The sequence below is a fragment of the Castanea sativa genome, chromosome 8 (genome assembly GCF_040712315.1).
Source record: "Castanea sativa cultivar Marrone di Chiusa Pesio chromosome 8, ASM4071231v1".
Classification (NCBI taxonomy): domain Eukaryota; kingdom Viridiplantae; phylum Streptophyta; class Magnoliopsida; order Fagales; family Fagaceae; genus Castanea; species Castanea sativa.
The window spans coordinates 51,649,899-51,667,229 of NC_134020.1; the positions used below are offsets into that span (position 1 = coordinate 51,649,899).

The 17,331-nt window shown below is 36.0% G+C and overlaps 1 protein-coding gene across 2 annotated transcripts; it reads right to left on the reverse strand.

Moving 5' to 3' along the window:
• Positions 1-1,922: 1,922 nt before the first annotated feature.
• Positions 1,923-4,993, reverse strand: LOC142607258 (zinc finger A20 and AN1 domain-containing stress-associated protein 8). Of its 2 annotated transcripts, none has more exons than XM_075778686.1 (3): positions 4,777-4,993; positions 4,596-4,668; positions 1,923-2,906 (listed from the first exon to the last, which is right to left on the reverse strand). In XM_075778686.1, exon 3 carries the CDS (start codon positions 2,869-2,871, stop codon positions 2,353-2,355), a length of 519 nt encoding a protein of 172 aa, XP_075634801.1. In that variant the 5' UTR covers positions 2,872-2,906; positions 4,596-4,668; positions 4,777-4,993; the 3' UTR covers positions 1,923-2,352. The 2 variants fall into 2 exon arrangements, with proteins under 2 accessions (XP_075634801.1, XP_075634800.1); XM_075778685.1 differs by having other exon boundaries at positions 1,923-2,882; positions 4,777-4,990.
• Positions 4,994-17,331: the final 12,338 nt, after the last annotated feature.

Genomic DNA, 17,331 nt, shown 5'->3' on the forward strand with positions numbered 1-17,331 from the left:
AGCCCTACTATCTTGTGAGTTATTTCTTCCTTTTACCTAAGTATTTTGTAACTTATGGTATTATTAAAACTCAACAAGAATTTTGCATTTGCATTTGAATTTCATCATAATTGGGTGCTAATTCACATTTTTACTTAAATAGAGACAATGATTGGGTGTTGCAGCTTGACTTAAAATATTATACTAAAGTTTTGAATGCAACATTTTAGGGGAAGGATGAATGGTAGATATCTGTAGGTTGTAGCATTCAATTGTTAAAAGCTTGGCTAAGCAAGACTATGAATTTCTGCTGTATGTGTGATACATTATAACTGTGGGATGGTTGTCTGCTGTAGTACTAGGTGAATTAAGATGCAACCAGCTATAGAAATCTTCAGGGAAACAATTATTCCAATTCCTTAATCTCTTTTGGATTTACTTAGATTAGGGCACTGCTACCCATTAGGTTGCCCACTGTTGTGATGTTCTTATAACCATTTAGCTCTCACCATTTCAAGTGATTGGTTGCAAGTTCTTCCTCATGATTTGACTGCAGATCATAAACTTTTCAAGTGTGTTACTTTGAGAATTAATCAATGCACTATGCTTTGGACCCAAGCATCAAGTTACCCCATAGTGTGCCCGGCAGGGAAAGCCCCTTTCTCTATCTGATATTTCTGTTCCTGCTTAACAAGGGGGGTGATAGCTATTAGTATTGACAAAAATGAGTAATAATGGAGTTCTTGTATCAGCAATATGTCTTCCTTGTTGCGCCAAGTGCTGTACCGTGTCTGTAGAAGTACTGCTATCATGGTATTAACAACCCCCCCCCCCCCCCCCCCCCCCCCGGTTTGTTGAGGGAGGCAGGGGGCCTGGGAAAAGGTAAAACATATATATATATATATATATATATATATAAAAGTATGAATTTTCTGCCAAGATTTTTTGGCAAGAGTCATTCATAATGAAGTTACTAAATTTTATGATGGGATCAACCTATAGTAACCTGCAAAAAGTTCATTGATAATGAAGTGACTAAATTTTATGATGGTAACCAACCTATAGTAACCCTTCATCTTTTTCCAAGTTTAAGATTAGTTGTGTACAAAGTATATGAGATTAAGCATAGACAAGTGTAGAGTTGGCCAACAAGATTTTATTTATTAATTTATGTAAATCATGCCATGAAACAATTTCTATTGGCAACAGGTGATGATCCAGGTCATTATATTATTTTTTTTATTTAAAAAAATAAGATAGTTAGGGTAGAAGAATTTAAGATGTGCCAATTAAGCAACAAGGTTTTTGACATTATCTTCCTAAAAAAAACAAGGTTGTTGACATTATGTTTTTTTTTTTTTTTTTTTTTTTTGAAGAGGTTGTTGACATTATGTTGGTTTAGTTTATTTGTATAAACTATTGTAATAATTTAGAAATATCTTGTTTATAGATAGGTACCATCTATCTCATCCAAAGTATCTCCATATTGACTTTATATTTTTCTTTTCTTTTCTTTTTTGTTTTTTTACAAAGAGATTCCCTGCATTTGTCTAAGAAATTGACGTGACCACAAAATGGACCATCCATTTCCTTAATGAACGGAGAGGATCCTAATCTTTTTTTTCTTTTTTCTTTTTGGCTGAATGGATCCTAATCCTTTTGTCCTATCCTTTTCACACTTTATTATAAGCTTTGCAAGGAATATAGTTTGCCAAATGCCACTGATAACAATGGTCCTAACGCTACGGAGTCATGACAAAACTTGAAACCTTGCTGTTTAGGGGCTGTTTTATATACCTCTAAAAACTAGTAAATTACGAAAAGAGTAAGAAAGTGCCAATCTTGAGGCCATATATGAACATTATATTTTGACAGCTAAATGGGTTTAAATAACTTTAGGGGAAGGTCTCTAGAAATTAATCACACAACTGATGCAATTATAATACACACTTAAAGGGCGCCCAGTGAAATTTCTTACTAGGATAATGACATGAAAACCATAACGATAATTTACAACGATGCCTTAGGGATGTTTAGGGATGTCGTCCAAATCATCTGAGATTGCACAAACCATTCTGACATGTACTACTACAGAGATGCCATAAGAAACAGAAGAGGCAAATTACAAAGCTAACCACGACAATGTCCACCAAACCAGCATAGATTAAGACTTCAGACACTGGACCAACATATAAATTCTCGCCAATCACTAGAAATAGAGTTCTTCAAAGTGCAGAGATGTCCTAATGCCATGCCTCCCAGCACATATAACAATACAAAAGGACACCGATAAGATATGCAGCAAACCCAGAATCATTGCATGGATGAAAATCAGAATCGAATTCAGCACATGGAACTTCGCCAGTTCCAAATTCAGATTTTATCAAGTTTCTCTGCCTTGACAACAGGGTTGGCCTTAGCTATAGCATCACGTGCAGCAGTGCGATAATCAAAGGGGCATTCATGTTTGTCCGAGTAGCGATGTACTGCACAGAAAAGGTTACCGCAGCGACAATTGAACCCCGTTAAACCAACCCGCTTGTTGCAGCTGTTGCAACGTTTTGGACCCTCCTTTGGCTTTACCTCACCATTCTCCCCCAAGCTTGAACCAAAGGATAGCGGCTGCACAGAGATAGTCTTAGGCTCCACTGTGTTGACTTGCACAGTCACAGTGGCAGCAACAGATTCATTTGCATTGCTGCTTGATGATCCATTCACAATACTCCCAATGGATGATGCAGCAAGCTTAGCCTGCTCCTCCTTTAACACCATATCCTTGTGGCACTTGGAACACATGTTCATAGTGGCAGCACTTCCAAAGAAGCCACAATTGTTAATGCACAAAATAGGACCTTCAGGTGGTGCTTGGCATCCTGTCTCATCGTGGTCCATCTTTTCAACTCCTGCAACAAAAGACACTCAAGAATCTAACAACGACAATAGATTAACAAGGGCAAGACAAAATTTGACTGCATCCTAAATACGCACAAATATCCAAAATGAGCACAAAAAGAAAGCATTTAAGATCTAATTCCATCCCAGGATAACATAACAATAAATTTGACAAATAAAGAAGTGTTAACAGAATTACCACAGATTAATTTCAAGAGATAGAGATAGATTTAAGATCATTAAATGTTGAGTTAAGAGTGCCAAATGGGCTGTTCAGTCTTTGAAATTGCCATAAATAGTCACATAAGCAGGCAGTCAGGAGAACTAACCATCTAATTATGAGATCAGTCAGACTTTTCTTCCAAGTACAAATCCAGAAATCAAGACCGCATAACCAAGAAAGACTTAAAAGAATCCAAGACTCTATGAAATGGGCTAACTTGCGTGCCTTGAAGATGATGATTGAACTCATTGAAGAACTATTTTTCATAAAGACCATAATTTTGTAATTTTAGACCATCTCTCTCCCTCCCTCTCTCACATAAGTTACACACCCACCCAATAGGTCTTGAATCTATAAGGGACGACCTATACCTTCCACTAGCACTTGCAAGGGGAGGAAGTATCAATTGAGTTAGAGCCCATTGGCACCATATACACTTTAAAAAAAAAAACCACTTAAGACACTAATCTGTGATGGACCTAATAGGGGTCAAAATAGAATCACATTTATTTTAAAAAGTTTTATCGCCAAGGGAAGCGGGAAGGAAGATATGAACAAGTGATCCTTCCTCGTGAGGCATGGTCCCAAACCAATTGTGCTATTCCTTGGGGTAAAATAAGATTTGATAACATATTTATCTGTTATAATCAAATTAGCATTGTACATTAATTTGCCAATATGCCAACAAATGAGTGGCAGGTTATCCAATAGTAATACAATGATTGAAATGTAAAAAATACCCCAACATCAAAATCTTAAGCATGTCCCAAAACACATTTAAATGCTGACCAGAAATGCAACACAGAAATTTTTACCCACAGCATACAAACAAGCAATACCATATACTCAATTAGCTATATAAACACGCACACATTTAATTGTTGACCAGAAATGAAACATGGAAACTTTTACCCACAATACTCAAACAAGCAATACCACCATATACTCAATAAGCTATATACACATGCGCGCGCACGTATTTAAATGTTGACTAGAAACGCAACATTGAAACTTTTACCAACAATACTCAAATAAGCAATATTACCAAGATATATAAGCTATATGAACAGTACAAAACCAGAACCCAAGAGCTTTTGGAACCAAACTGACTCACTTTAGCTGGATAAACATTTATGATCCAATTAAGAACCATTTCATAATATCATTAAATTTAATAAATATAAATAAAAATTGTAAGAAATGGTCCAAAAGCCATAGATTTGAATTGTTTCTTGACCCTTCTCTTCTGTACCCAAGCAATAACTCAAAGACCCTCATATTCTCTCTCCAAACAGCACCTAGATTTCCCATTCACATACGACAAAAATATTCAAATTTCAACCATCCACATTCATTTCCATCAAAGACCCTAACTTTCTCTATTTTACACTAACCCCATCTAATTAATCACCAAAATTAACCAAACCCCTAACCACAATATTCAATCAAACACAAATAATCACATAAATACAAAAAAAAAAATTAAAAAAAAAACCCTAACCTGTTCGAATCCTCTCAGAAATGAAACCTTCAAAACCGATCTCCAATCTCACTTTCGCATCGAATTCAAACCCCTAAAAAAAAAAAAAAAAAAAAACACAAACCATCGACTCAATCAATACCCAAAACAACAGATCCAATCGAATCGAAGAGATTCAAAAACCAAAAAAAAAAACCCTAACCCTAGAATTTGCCAATTTGGGATCGCCGAAGAAGGGAGAGAAATGCGATTTCCTCTCTTTTCGTTCGCTCTCTCTCTCTCTCTCTCTCTCTCTCTCTCTGTGTTTTTTGTTTTGTTTTTGATTTTTGATTTTATTGATTTTTGATTTGTATTTAAAACCAAAATGTAAAAGGAAAAGAAAGAGACTTTTCTTCCTTCCTTTCTTTTCTTTTCTTTTCTTTTCTCTGCCAACGAACGCTCTTTTTACTGATTAGGGGCTGACGTGGCAAGTTCCTATTGGCTGAGCGTGTTGCCTACTCTGACATTCCCAGTTTGTCCCTCTTTTGGAAGTGTTAATAACGGTTTTGCCAGGTTTTTTTTGGGCCACTTTGGGGATGTCAAGGTTACTTTGGGTGAGGATTTTTTGGGGGTGACAGCCCAATGGAATTTGAGTTAAGTGATTACGTCATTAGAGGATTAGGTTTGGTGTGGTTGTCGGTTAATCACTGTGTTAATCTTGTAATTTGTAGTCTTCTATGTTAAGTTTTTCACCAAACAAATGAAAATGATTGAATTATCTTAATTAATTCAAAGTTCAACTCATTTTTTTTCATTGTAATCAGACAAATATAAAGGTTGGTTCAGTTTGGTTTTCAAAACAATCAGTTAATTATTTGATCAAATCAGGTAGATTACTTAGAATATAAGAGTTTAGTGTTTTTTGAATTTTCACCATATTTGGTCAAAGATTATTATTGGCTATGCTCTTGTTGAATTTTATTCCAAAGAACAAGTTAACTTCTTTTTCAAGTATAAGAGTTTTAAGTTTAAGACTTTGTGGGTGTAATTAAGGCTAATTATAAAAAATTCTTTTTTATTTCTTAAATGGTAGTATGAGTGTATGACAGTAAATGAGTGTGAAAGATTTATGAGACCAAATCAAGTTACGTTGGTGCCACATAAAGTGGCACAATTTGTGCCACAACTTGCCCACGTGGTGAGTTGTGAGTGGTAGAGAAGTGATGGTGGGTCCACGCCTCTCTACCACTCACAATTTGCTATGTGAGCGAGTTGTGGAATAAGTTGTGCCACTTTATGTGGCACCATCATAACTCGGTCAAACCCAAATGAAAATTTGAACTCATAAGTTTTGAGCTCTCTAAAATTTCTATATTCATTATGTAAAAATCAAGACTCTCTCTCTCTAAATTGAAACTAAATTTCATTGATTGAAAAAGAATACAATTCAACTGACTCTAATGAACTTATATACAATCATGTACAAGAGAAAACAATAACTAACTCCCTAACTAACTCACCTAATTTCAAGAAAAAAACAGTTACAAGAAACTACCTAGCTATGACACGTGTACATCATCCCACTTAAATAAATTTCTTGTATAGAATGCATAATCTGATCATGATGGGGAATTGACTATTAAATCCTTTAAGTCTTCATTCTTTAGGATTGCATCCCTATTTTTTCTTTGACCCTTTGATGCATTGTGCCCTGCATTCAAATGCAGTGTTTCCTACTTCTATGGTGCAATATAAGATGCACCATGATGCTTCAATACATGATGAGATGCATAGACTTGCTGCTTCCCTTGGGATTGAGTGCTAACATCCTGCTTGGAAGCTTGTTGCTGTAAAAGGCATACATTTGACTTAGGATTTCTTTTAACACTCCCCTTAAGAGCAAAGCTCTTGCTTCTCCATCATCCTTTGCATAATCTGGAAATTGATTATTGTGGCTAAAAATGTTAATCATTCCCAATTTTGCTAATAACCTCATAAAATTGTCAACTCCAAGTGCCTTAGTGAATATGTCTACCAACTGATTTCTTGAGGAAACATAAAAGGTCTTAAGAGTGCCATCCAAAATTTTGTTCCTCACTATATGGCAATCTCCTTCTATGTGTTTAAATCTTTCATGGAAGACTGGATTGGCTGAAATATGTAGTGCAGCCTAGTTGTCACAGTACATTAACACTAGTTTGTCATGTGGAATGTGTAAATCTCTTAACAGATACAATAACCAAGTTACTTCACAAGCAGTTGTGGCCATAGATCTATATTCTGCTTCAGTAGAAGATCTTGAGACTACATCTTGCTTCTTTGACCTCCATAAGATCAATGAATCACCTAAAAACACACAATATCCAGTCAAAGACTTCCTGGTATTAGGACAGCCTGCCCAATTTGCATCACAAAAGGTTTTAAGCTATAAATCTGATTCTACTAGGAAAAACACCCCTTGGCCAGGTGTACCTTTGATACATTGCAGAATTCTTGCAATTGATCTCATGTGTGGAACCCTTGGTTGTGCCAAAAATTGGCTAAGCCTATGCACTGCATAGGTTATGTCTGGTCTACTTAGTGTTAAGTACATCAGCTTTCCAATTAGCCTTCTAAACTGACCAGCATCTGAGAGCAACTCTTCATCACCTTTGGACAACTTTAGTTGCTACTCCATTGGAGTTTTGGCAAGCTTACAACCAATCATGCCTGCTTCTTTGAGTATATCATAGGCATACTTCCTTTGGTGTATACAAATTCCTTTAGGACCTTTAGCAATTTCAAGACCTAGAAAATACTCAAGGGAACCAAGGTCTTTAATCCCAAACTTTTGGTCTAATACCCCTTTTAGCTTAGCAATACAAGTAGGATCATTCCCTGTGATGATCATGTCATCAACATAGATCAACAATGCAGTGAAGTGAGAACCATCAGAGTGAACAAATAATGAATGGTCAGCTTGGGATTGTATGAAACCAACACCTAAGATAGTGGCAGAAAGCTTGGCATTCCACTGCCTAGAAGCTTGCTTAAGACCATAAAGAGATTTGACTAACTTACACACCATAGGATTGGTATTATGGACAGAAGTAGACTCCCCCTTATTGTGATGACTAAGGGGCAAATCCATTTACACTTCTTCATCAAGATCCCCATGGAGAAAGGCATTATTGATGTCAACTTGATGGAGTGGCCATCCTTTGGCAGAAGTAAGGGCAATGAGCACTTTGACAGAGACAGTCTTGGCAACAGGTGAAAATGTCTCCAAAAAATCAAGACCCTCCCTTTGAGTGTAGACTTTCTTGTTGGCGGAGGACCAGCAGAATGGTTAGGAACAACAATAGGAACAGAATCTGATAGCATGGTTGAATCATAAGGTAATGAGTCATGATTGGAGGAAGTTGAAGGAAAAATAGTAGGATTAGACATGAGGCAAGACTCACCAGAATTATCTAGTAAATTTGGTATACTAATAGGAGTAACAAAAGTGTCTAAACCACCTTCTGTAGTATGATCAACCCCAAGAATAAATAAATTTGTAAAATCAGTAGATGGAAAGAGGAAAAATAATCTCATGAAACAACACATCCCTATTTACGAACACAAATTTTGTAAGTAAATCATACACTTTGTATCCCTTAACACCGAAAGGATATCCCAAGAAAATGCATTTTCTTGCTCTTGGAGCAAATTTGGACCTATTGTGAGAAAGAGTGGATGCATAACAAAGGCATCCAAAAACTTTCAAATGAGCATAGCTTGGCCTAAAACCAAAAAGAAGCTCAAAAGATGTTTTATTGGACAAAACTGAGGATATGATTCTGTTAATCAAATAGATTGCAGTAAGTATGCAATATCCCTAGAATTGCAAAGGTACATTGGACTGAAACTTGAGGGGTCAAGCCACATTTAAAATATGGTTGATGTTTTCTCTCAACTATAACATTTTGTTGAGGAGTTTCAACACAACTAAGTTGATGCAATATACCTCTTTTAGCAAAGAAAGCAGACATGAGAAATTCAGTTCCATTGTCTGTTTTAATGGTCTTAAATTTCTTTGAAAATTGTGTCTCAACCATGATACAAAATTGCTCTAAAATGGATTGAGTGTTAGACTTGTGCTTGAGCAAATAAACCCAAGTACAGCTTGAGAAATCATCCACAATGGTTAAAAAGAATCTACAACTATTAATAGTAGAAACATTGAAAGGACCCCACAAATCACAATGAATCAATTCAAAACATTCATTTGATATATGACTACTAGAATAGAAAAGTAACATTTTTTGTTTAGCTAATGGACAAATATCACAATGAAAGTCTGTATTATCATAGAAAAGGAGTACATTATTATCTCTCATCAAAGCCAATTTAGCATTTGACAAATGCCCTAATCTAGAATGCCAAATCTTTGGCTTAACAACAGTATTTACAACTCTATTTACAGATCCAGCTGAAGAAAAACAACTTGAGGGAATTGATATACTCTTTTCCAGCAGATAAAGTCCTTTGAACTCCTTACCCAGACCAATTTGCTCCAATGAGCAAGGTCTTGAATAAAGCACATAGTGCCAAAGAAAATCAGATGACAAACACTAGTTTTAGCCAATTAACTAACTGAGAGGAGATTAAAACTGAAGGAAGGAACACATAAAACATTTGTAAGAGTTAATTTTTCAAACAGTTTGGCAGTTCCTATATGAGTAACAAGAGCAGTTTCACCATTAGGAAGATTGACAAAGGTGTTTAAAGCAGCAATAACAGTAGTGAAACATGTTACAAAATGCACCATGTGATATGTTGCTCCTGTATCAATTACCCAATCAGGAGTACTAAAGTCTTTTCTATCAACAATTTTGGTTGAAAAGATTGAATGCTCTAGATTAGGAGTAAAAGGCATATGAGAATACGTACCTGACATAAGATCAGCATCAAAATGTGAATTAGCTTGTGCAGAAGTCCCCACCATATTAGAAGCCGTCTTAGACATCCCTTCCACACTAGCAAAAGTACAAGAAGAGCTTACACTTGCAACATGAGATGCATCTCCAAGAACAGCTCCTAAAGTGGTATTTCCTGAATTGAGATAGGCCAGAAGTTGCTCACATTGTGTCTTAGAAATAGGACACTAATTTGCTACAACCATAGCTTTGTCTGCTCCATTGACTGAATTACAAGAGGCTTGATTAGTTCCAGACTTCCCTTTAGGCTTGTAACTAGGAGGGTACCCATGTAATTTATAGTATTTCTCAATTGTATGCCCTTGCATGTTGCAATGAGTGCAAAAAAGTCTCTCCTTCTTACCATTTCCTTTGTTCCAATTAGAATTGGAATTTCCTTTGGAATTGGTGTACATAGCCATAGTATCTATCTATAAAGATGCAACAACTCCATGACCAATGTGCTTGTGAGATTCTTCTTGAAGCACCAAGGAATAAACTCTGCTCATTGAAGGAAACGGTTCTAACATGAGAATTTGACTTCTCAGAGTCTCATAATTCTCATTCAATCTCATTAAGAACCTCATAACATAGGCCTTTTCATGTGAAGCACTCAAGATCTTCATTGCTCCACAACAACATTTAGGAAGAGGCTCAAGATCTTCATTGCTCCACAAGAACATTTAGGACAAGGCTCAAAATTCAACAATTGATCCCACAATTATTTGAACTTTGTGTAATACTCAGTGATTGACATGTGATTCTAAGAAATGTGAGAGATTTCCCTCTGTAAATCATAAACCTTAGGTCCATTACCTTGTGAAAACACATGCTGCAACTCAAGCCACATTTCTCTTGCTGTTTCCTAATACATGATGCTACTAGAGACATCAACATGCATGGAGTTGATCAACCAGGGAAGAACCATGGTATTGCAGCTTTCCCAATCCTCATATAGAGGTGAATCAGCGTCTGGGTTTTGAATCTTTCCATTAATAAAGCCAATTTTCTTCTTGGCAGTGAAAGCAAGGGCCATAGCTTTAGACCAAGACTGATAATTTTGTATCCCTAGTAGTGGTTGAGTAACAAGTGTATTTCCTGAATTCTCATTGGAACTGAGAAAATACGGATTACGAGCATTAGATTCACCATTAGAATTTGCATTTGCATGTGTGGATTGTGTGTGGTGAGAATTTGAGGGAACATTAGTTTTTGAGGACGCCATGAAAGGACCTCAAAATTGAGAGAAGAAATTGAAAGAAAAAGGAGAAACTAGAAGAGAAGAATCTAGAAGAGGAAAAATCTAAGCTCTGATACCATATAAAATCAAAACTCTCTCTCTAAATAGAAACTGAATTTCATTTATTGAAAAAGAATACAATACAACTGACTTTAATGAACTTATATACAATCATGTATGGAACAATAACTGACTCCCTGCTGATGCCCATTTTTGCAAATCCATACCCAAAAGCCTATGAGGAAGAAAGCCCAATAAGTTGCAAGACACAAAAACCCATACGGAGGAAAGCCCAATGAAAAGCAAGGTCGAAAGGCCCACCAAGAAGACCAAAGAGCAAGAGAGGTCCAAAGGAAGAAATGCAAAGGAAAGTGATCTGCAGCAGAATACAAATCTGTCGCATAATACAGCTTTGCTGCAAAATACAGTTCTCTAGTAGAATGGCTTCGGTAGATTGGGCCCAAGACCTTTTTGATCAAATCAACATTATTTGGCCCACAAATGCCCAAATCCTTTTCGATAAAGAAGATAGGCGTGAAAGCTAATATGAAGAAGCAAGATGAAAAGAAACAAGAAACAGTAAGAAGTGTCAACAGCAGGAATCATGTGAAGGAAAGAAAAGTCAAACCAAAGGAAATGACAAATGTAGCAGGACACGCATGAAGAAATAAGACAAAAAATATGCAACCGAATGAAACAGAACTAATTTGCTATGGCAAAAACAGCATGGGAAAGAAAGAAGACAAAAACAAAGGACAATGGAGCAAGCACAGAAGGGTCGGAGCACCACCAACCTGTACCTAGCCAATACAAGGTTGGTGGGCCCATAGTCAAAGGGATTCAGAGGATGTGGTTTGGTGGTGGGGGAAAAAGAGGGTTTATATTTGGTTTCTTGTCATAACTTCTTTTGGGAGTATACCTTGCTGGGATGGTATCTTACCCAAAAGAAGTAGTAGATGGTTGAGACCATTTGATGCATGCCATAGAGCTAGGTAGTGAGGTAGCCAAATCCTTACCCATTTGAACCTAGAGATAGAGGTATACAGCAAGAACAAACAAAAGGGGCTTTTGTCATGAAATGAGTAGTGGTGCAGCAAACAAACTGAGCAATGGCAGTAGTTGGGGCAACCAATGGATCAATGGGTAGTTTTGAATGGATGCTCACAACAAACCAAAAACAATTGGTAAAGCTTTAGGGGGAAAAAGGAGAAATCTTATTGAATTAGCTCACTATAAAAGGAGGTAGCCATGGATGAGAAAGGGGGTAGCCATGGATGAGAAAGGAGGGGATGAAGGAGACCCAATAGAGGAAGCACCTAAGGGAAAAGACCCAAGTGAGCAAAACAACCCACTGTAAGAGAGTAGTAAGAAAGTAGTAAGAAAACTAAGAGTAAAAAAAAGAACGGAGAGAAAAAAAGAAAGTGGTAAAGAGAAGAGAGAAAACACGACAGAAATAGGGTCATGCATCAATAAACCATCTTTTCCTTCCCTCTTAGCAAACCCACTCTTTGAAGTCTCCAAAAAGTAATAGCTAGTAGTCATTTAGGCCTATGACAAGGCTGTTCAAGTTGGGGTTTGGGTTCCTTCTTGGTTTACTTATTCTATAGGAAAATTCAATACTTGATTTCAATTGCAAATATATTTGATTTCTCTCGTTATAACTTATATTTGTTGTATTTAGTCATCCTGTTGTAGCACGTTTTTATCACGTTTGCCGCATCAGTTGTCCTGCTGTAGTATCTTTTCTTGCTGTATTGGTTATTCTGTTGTAGCACCTTTTTCTTGTATTTACCGTGTTAGCTATTATACTAGCTAAACCTTTCCTGCTGAAGCTTTTTTCTTTATTTATTGTTACGTGTTTTACTTTTGACACAAACTCATCATCATCCTGCCATAAGTATATATATACATATCTCTTGTTTCTCATGTTCTGCAGAATATATTTTATAGATGTATAACTGAATACGTATAAGTATATTTATGAATATGTGTATGTATATATTTGAGAATATGCTAACCCATGTAAGCTAACATTTGCTTGATTGGTATTTTCTTTGGGTTTTAGATTTATTTATGTGCGGGAAGTAGAAAAATATTCTTGCAGTAAAAAATGAAGAGTAGTCATTCACAACAGACAGCTTTATTGCACAGCAGGAGGTTTTACAGCAGACGGCTTTAATGCACAGCAGACAGCTTTATCGCACAATAGAAGGCTTTACAGCAAACTTTAATGCATAGCGAACGACTTTAATGCACAGCAAACGACTTTAATGCACAACAGACAACTTTATTGCACAATAGAAGGCTTTATAGTAGAAGGCTTTAATGCACCTCTGACAGCTTTATTGCACAACAAAAGGCTTTACAGCAGATGACTTTAATACACAGTAGACAGTTTTATTGCATAGCAAAAGGCTTTATAGCAGATGGTTTTACTGCACTGCAGACAGTTTTACTGCACAACAGAAAAGTTAGACCTGCGGCAAAAACTGGAGAAAAGTTCCTTTTGCGGCAGAAATAAGGAATAAGCCCACTTTGCAGTGTCCTTCCTTGGACTTGGACTCAACATTTGCGCACAAACTAGCAGCGGCAGAATGGTACTTTAGAGCCCATTTGCGGAGCGCTAGGCCCAACTTCCTTCTTAGAAAAAAGCCTAGACCAAGCATTGTCCAATGACATCAAAACGCATGTCTAAGGTACAAGAAACGTAAAAAGAACCATTGACACTCCCTAACTAACTTCCCTAATTTCAAGAAAAAAACAATTACAAGAAACTGCCTAGATATGACACATGTACATCATCCCACTTGGATACATTTCTTGTATAGAATGCATAATCTGATCATGATGGGGAATTGACTTTATTAAATCCTCTAAGTCTTCATTCTTTAGGATTGCATCTCTATTTTTTCTTTGACCCTCTAATGCATTGTGCCCTGCATTCAAATGCAGTGTTTCCTGCTTCTGTGGTGCAATATAGGATGCACCCTGATGCTTCAATACACAATCAGATGCAAAGACCTGATGCTTCCCTTAAGATGATTGCTAACATCCTGCTTGGAAGCTTGTTGCTATAAAAGGCAAACATTTGACTTAGGATTTCTTTTAACACATTCAATTGAATTTTCACTTATAAATTGAGGAAGTCTTTCTAATGTAACAAGAGGAATGCTATATACAATGTATATAACATTTTCACATCAAATCCTAAATAGTAAATTCAAATTAAAATCTCGTAATAACCTGTCATTTAGGATTTGTTGTCAAAATACTATGAACATAGCTCTTCTCAATGTAACCAATGTAAACTCTTATACAGCTAAGATAAGATAAAAAGATTGAATTATTTATGTCACATAATGGTATATATGATTATGAATTTATGATAGAGATTTATGTGATAAATAAGGACACATCTAAGCTTAGACCAAAACATTAACCACTTACCCAACTTGGCTATCCTCATATATTCAGCTCTACATAAATATAAATCGAGCCAAATCAACACATCTTATTCGATCCGCCAAATATCTGGTCTGAAACCAATCTTGAAGGTACCATCTACAGTGAAGAAGCCAATAAAAGCATGAACATATATAATGTACAGTTACAAGTCATTGTAGGCCAGTCATCAAAGATAGGAAATTATTCTCCATCAAACCCTTGAAAGCAACCTTACAAAAGTAAGGGCACTCAAAGATTTAGGTATGCCCAGGTGATGCAAGAGAATACAATTTCCTTGTCTTTAGTAGAAATTTAAAAATCTCTAACTTAAGCATTAGAGTACCAAAGGCCTTCTCCGCACTAGTATCTATTAACTTTTTTTAGAAATCTCTACCGTGTTAAAAGGATGTCTCTATAGGAGGACTACATTAAGTACATTTTTTTTAGATGACTTCATTATTTGGATTAAAGAGAAACCATTTCTTAACACACGTGTTATCTTATGATGTAGTTTTTGTTTCTGTTTCTGTTTTCGTTCATGAATAAAATTGATGTACTTCCTATCAAAAAATTAAATAAATTTAGCTCTTACTATGATAATTTATCCTAAGCTTAGAGGAAGTGAGGGATGGCTAGCGGAGTTTTTTTTTTTAAAGCAAAAGGCCAAAGTATGTATTCATGATAACAACGGTCCCTCAGCCACTATAAATCAGTCTGTACTTGCACATATGGTATGGGACCATACTACTAGTATTAAAAACATTACCTAGCAAGTCATATCGTGTTATATCACACGCCAAACAAAGTCGTTTTCTGTACCTTGGGAAAAGGGGGGAAAAAAAACAAATATTGATAAACTAGGGAGGTCTTTCAATGAACAAGTGATTGATTCAATGAAGAGTTATGGTGATTGGTGAATGGTGAATGGGGAAGAATGGGTTGGTTAATGTATGAACCTACTCTAACCCTTTGAACACATAATGGAGGCGATGGGAATTTATAATCCAACTAACTTGTGAAAAAGATAGTTTTTTTAGCTAATTGGAATAGTAGAAGTGTAGGACTGTAATATGATTTATGCTCATCAGAACCAGAAGGGTATGTCTGAATCTCCCAGAACACCTTTATGAGGTGAATACTTATGTTTCTCAATATTTATTTTCCTTCTGTGCTTGGTAAGGTCTTTGTTGGCGTGAAACATCAAAGTTTAATGTGATACTTTAAGGTTTCAAATTGATTTCAAGGGCTACTACAAGTCCTTGGTGGTTTTGATTATTTATTATTCATTCTGGGTTTTGTTGGATTTCCTAGAAATTTTTAATCTTGGTCCTGTCAAAAGCAGTGACCGTACTTGATTTGTAAATTTTGATCAATAAAAAAACATGACTAGTGTTTAGTTTCCAACGGTAATGACAAGATTAATTTTTAAATATGATATATATGTTAGGCAATTATTATATTTGTTTACAATATGGAAGTTGGAGGTTGTTTCCGTTGGCAAGCAAATTGGGAAAGGACCAATATACTGTATTTCTTGTTCAGGTTATTGTGATTTGTCATACCCCGTATTATGTAGATTGGATAAGTGTGTTGTGTAGATGTGTGTTGATTTCCAAATCCGAGGTTTAATAGGTCAAATTGGGCTAATAAGTGATTACGAGGAACCATAATTATAATGAACTAACCATATTAGTGTATAAATTATAGATTCAGTGATTGTTACATGTATATACATGATATGTATACGTATACATTGATACTGTGCTCGACTTTTCTACTTGCAAGAAGAAAAAGTGAAATTTCAGCTGACTTCAAATGCTGTATTGGTGATAGCAACAAAAGCACAATTCATGATCAGTCTTTGTTGTTGATTGATGATGTTGTGAGTTCTTATGGGCTGCTTCATTCACATGTTTGGCTATAAATTGCTGTTGCTTGATGGATTGACTAAGATATGAAGCATATATCTTACTTCTGCAGATGTTTTCAGGTTTCTTGGTATACACAATCTGAATTGTAATTTATAAAGATGTTCAGAAAAAAGCACCGAAACAATGAAGACCATGCATCAAAGTTAGTGTTTTTTGGTAGTAGGTCGCTGAGGATGACATTGAAGATTTTCAAGTAAAGATGTGAAGAATTTATTATCCATTATGTGTAATGTTGTCATCTGAATTTTGCTGTCCGCAGGCTTTTCTGCTTGAAGCTCTAACCTGGATCCTTAATTTGGTTCACACCAATTCATGGCCATTGTTGATGAGGCCATAGCTGCAGGTGGGGGTTTATGCTACCAAAGAAGAGTTTGAAGCTTCTCAGAGAAAACTGGCGAGTTGTAATTAGTAAGCATGCTAAAAAGGGCAGATGCAAGTGAAGAATTGTCAATTTATCTAAAGCTGTGAGAAAGTTTGTTCTTTTATGATGGAAACTGCGTGTGCTTTGTATGTTTCAGTTAAAATAAGCTAAAATTGGGAATTTCTAATCAATGCCTTTCAGTTTAGGCTCTGGTAATTTTATAGTTACTTTTTGATGCTTTGTGTGCGTGTAAACTTGCAAGTGGTGTAAGTGAACTTCTCATAGTGCTTTCTCAACCCTACAACTGTTATCAAAGTTACTCTTTTTTACTTTTTTCCAACACTGACAATTCTTTGGAGTAAAGGGAAAAACACACTAATGTCCCCCACCCCCCTAAATATATGTGTATAATATAAAATGCTCTGGTGCTTTCTATAACAATGGGATTTATTTATATTTTGTTTCATATAATAAGCAATGGCACTGAGAATAATTTATATTTCAAATCCTTCATAGGATTTCCTCTGCTTGACCAGACAGCCCCATTCGTTTGGTATTCTTTTTAATGACTTCTTGGTGGGTTTTTGGTGTGAACTTGAGAGGTCTAGCTAATACCCATCATTTGTTGCGCAAATGACAGGCCATGATTAATGCAACAGTTCTAGATAGCCCACAAGTACCCAGGCTTTGGCCAATTCCCATCAAATTCTATATGTTCCAAGCACATCTCCACCTGTTGAAAAGTCAAAAAATGGATGAGATTTTTTAGACCGAGAGACAGTGACAATTCAACCACACTAAAGTAATGATATCCCAAACACATCAATATGAAAGCAAAGTGTGACTTTGAGTTTCAAACAGT

Coding starts and splice junctions, on each gene's coding strand:
- LOC142607258 (XM_075778686.1), bottom strand. CDS start 2,871: ATGGACCACGATGAGACAGGATGCCAAGCACCACCTGAAGGTCCTATT.